Source organism: Nerophis lumbriciformis, linkage group LG06, assembly GCF_033978685.3.
Source record: "Nerophis lumbriciformis linkage group LG06, RoL_Nlum_v2.1, whole genome shotgun sequence".
Taxonomy (NCBI): domain Eukaryota; kingdom Metazoa; phylum Chordata; class Actinopteri; order Syngnathiformes; family Syngnathidae; genus Nerophis; species Nerophis lumbriciformis.
The window spans coordinates 2,035,951-2,038,450 of record NC_084553.2 but is presented as its reverse complement, the minus strand read 5'-3'; the positions used below and the strand labels follow the sequence as shown (position 1 = coordinate 2,038,450).

General features: G+C 56.4%; 1 protein-coding gene across 1 annotated transcript in view; it reads left to right on the top strand.

Annotated features, from left to right (window-relative positions):
• LOC133608228 (protein MTSS 2-like) overlaps positions 1-2,500 on the top strand; it is a 69,105-nt gene that overhangs the window by 58,060 nt on the left and 8,545 nt on the right. The window contains exons 7-8 of the mRNA XM_061963429.2: positions 1-37; positions 101-208. The exon at positions 1-37 is cut by the window's left edge and continues 121 nt beyond it. Of these exons, the coding sequence (XP_061819413.1) occupies positions 1-37; positions 101-208 (145 nt within the window). The remainder of the gene's footprint in view (positions 38-100; positions 209-2,500) is intronic.

Genomic DNA, 2,500 nt, shown 5'->3' with positions numbered 1-2,500 from the left:
CTTCTGCACCTTCACCGGCTTCCTGCAGCCCGTGGTGGTAAGCGGCGAGGGCGACGCGCTAACTTTGTCCGGCGAGCTCATGTTTGTTTGTTTGTGTCAGAACGGAGAGATCGCCATGTTGGGGGAGATCACGCACCTCCAGGCCATCATCGACGACCTCACCGTGCTGACCTCTGACCCTCACAAACTCCCCCCCGCCAGTGAACAGGTGAGACACCTTTAGAGAAGTCTGTGTGCAGCTGACTCCATCCATCCATCCATCTTCTGGGGTTGCAGGGGCAGCAGCCTAAGCAGGGAAGCCCAGACTTCCCTCTCCCCAGCCACTTGGTCCAGCTCCTCACAGGGGATCCCGAGGCGTTCCCAGGCCAGCCGGGAGACATAGTCTTCCCAACGTGTCCTGGGTCTTCCCCGTGGCCTCCTACCGGTCGGACGTGCCCTAAACACCTCCCTAGGGAGGCGTTCGGGTGGCATCCTGACCAGATGCCCGAACCACCTCATCTGGCTCCTCTCCATGTGGAGGAGCAGCGGCTTTACTTTGAGTTCCTCCCGGATGACAGAGCTTCTCACCCTATCTCTAAGGGAGAGACCCGCCACCCGGTGGAGGAAACTCATTTGGGCCGCTTGTACCCGTGATCTTGTCCTTTCGGTCATAACCCAAAGCTCATGACCATAGGTGAGGATGGGAACGTAGATCGACCAGTAAATTGAGAGCTTTGCCTTCCTTCTTCACCACAACCGATCAATACAGCGTCCGCATTACTGAAGACGCCGCACCGAACCGCCTGTCGACCTCACCATCCACTCTTACCCCACTCGTGAACAAGACTCCCAGGTACTTGAACTCCTCCACTTGGGGCCGGGTCTCCTCCCCAACCCCGAGATGGCACTCCACCCTTTCCCGGGCGAGAACCATGGACTCGGACTTGGAGGTGCTGATTGCGAACCGATCCAGTAAGAGCTGAAGATCCTGGCCAGATGAAGCCATCAGGACCACCTCATCTGGCTCCTCTCCATGTGGAGGAGCAGCGGCTTTACTTTAAGCACCCCCCGGATGACAGAGCTTCTCACCCTATCTCTAAGGGAGAGACCCGCCACCCGGCGGTGGAAACTCATTTGGGCCGCTTGTACCCGTGATCTTGTCCTTTCGGTCAAAACCCAAAGCTCATGACCATAGGTGAGGATGGGAACGTAGATCGACCGCTAAATTGAGAGCTTTGCCTTCCTTCTTCACCACAACCGATCAATACAGCGTCCGCATTACTGAAGACGCCGCACCGAACCGCCTGTCGACCTCACCATCCATTCTTCCCTCACTCGTGAACAAGACTCCGAGGTACTTGAACTCCTCCACTTGGGGCAAGATCTCCTCCCCAACCCGGAGATGGCACTCCACCCTTTCCCGGGCGAGAACCATGGACTCGGACTTGGAGGTGCTGATTGCGAACCAATCCAGTAAGAGCTGAAGATCCTGGCCAGATGAAGCCATCAGGACCACCTCATCTGGCTCTTCTCCATGTGGAGGAGCAGCGGCTTTACTTTGAGCTCCCCCCGGATGACAGAGCTTCTCACCCTATCTCTAAGGGAGAGCCCTGCCACCCGGCGGAGGAAACTCATTTGGGCCGCTTGTACCCGTGATCTTGTCCTTTCGGTCATAACCCAAAGCTCATGACCATAGGTGAGGATGGGAATGTAGATCGACCGGTAAATTGAGAGCTGTGCCTTCCTTCTTCACCACAACCGATCAATACAGCGTCCGCATTACTGAAGACGCCGCACCGAACCGCCTGTCGACCTCACCATCCACTCTTCCCTCACTCGTGAACAAGACTCCTAGGTACTTGAACTCCTCCACTTGGGGCAGGGTCTCCTCCATTTGGGGTAGGGTCTCCTCCCCAACCCGGAGATGGCACTCCACCCTTTCCCGGGCGAGAACCATGGACTCGGACTTGGAGGTGCTGATTCTCATCCCAGTCGCTTCACACTCAACTGCGAACCGATCCAGTAAGAGCTTAAGATCCTGGCCAGATGAAGCCATCAGGACCACCTCATCTGGCTCTTCTCCATGTGGAGGAGCAGCGGTTTTACTTTGAGTTCCCCCCGGATGACAGAGCTTCTCACCCTATCTCTAAGGGAGAGACCCGCCACCCGGCGGTGGATACTCATTTCGTCCGCTTGTACCCGTGATCCTGTCCTTTGGGTCATAACCCAAAGCTCATGACCATAGGTGAGGATGGGAACGTAGATCGACCGCTAAATTGAGAGCTTTGCCTTCAGGCTCAGCTCCTTCTTCACCACAACGGATCGATACAGCGTCCGCATTACTGAAGACGCCGCACCGATCCGCCTGTCGATCTCACCATCCACTCTTCCCTCACTCGTGAACAAGACTCCCAGGTACTTGAACTCCTCCACTTGGGGCAAGATCTCCTCCCCAACCCAGAGATGGCACTCCACCCTTTTTTGGAGGTGCTGTCTTTCATCCCAGCTGGAGATTGGCTGG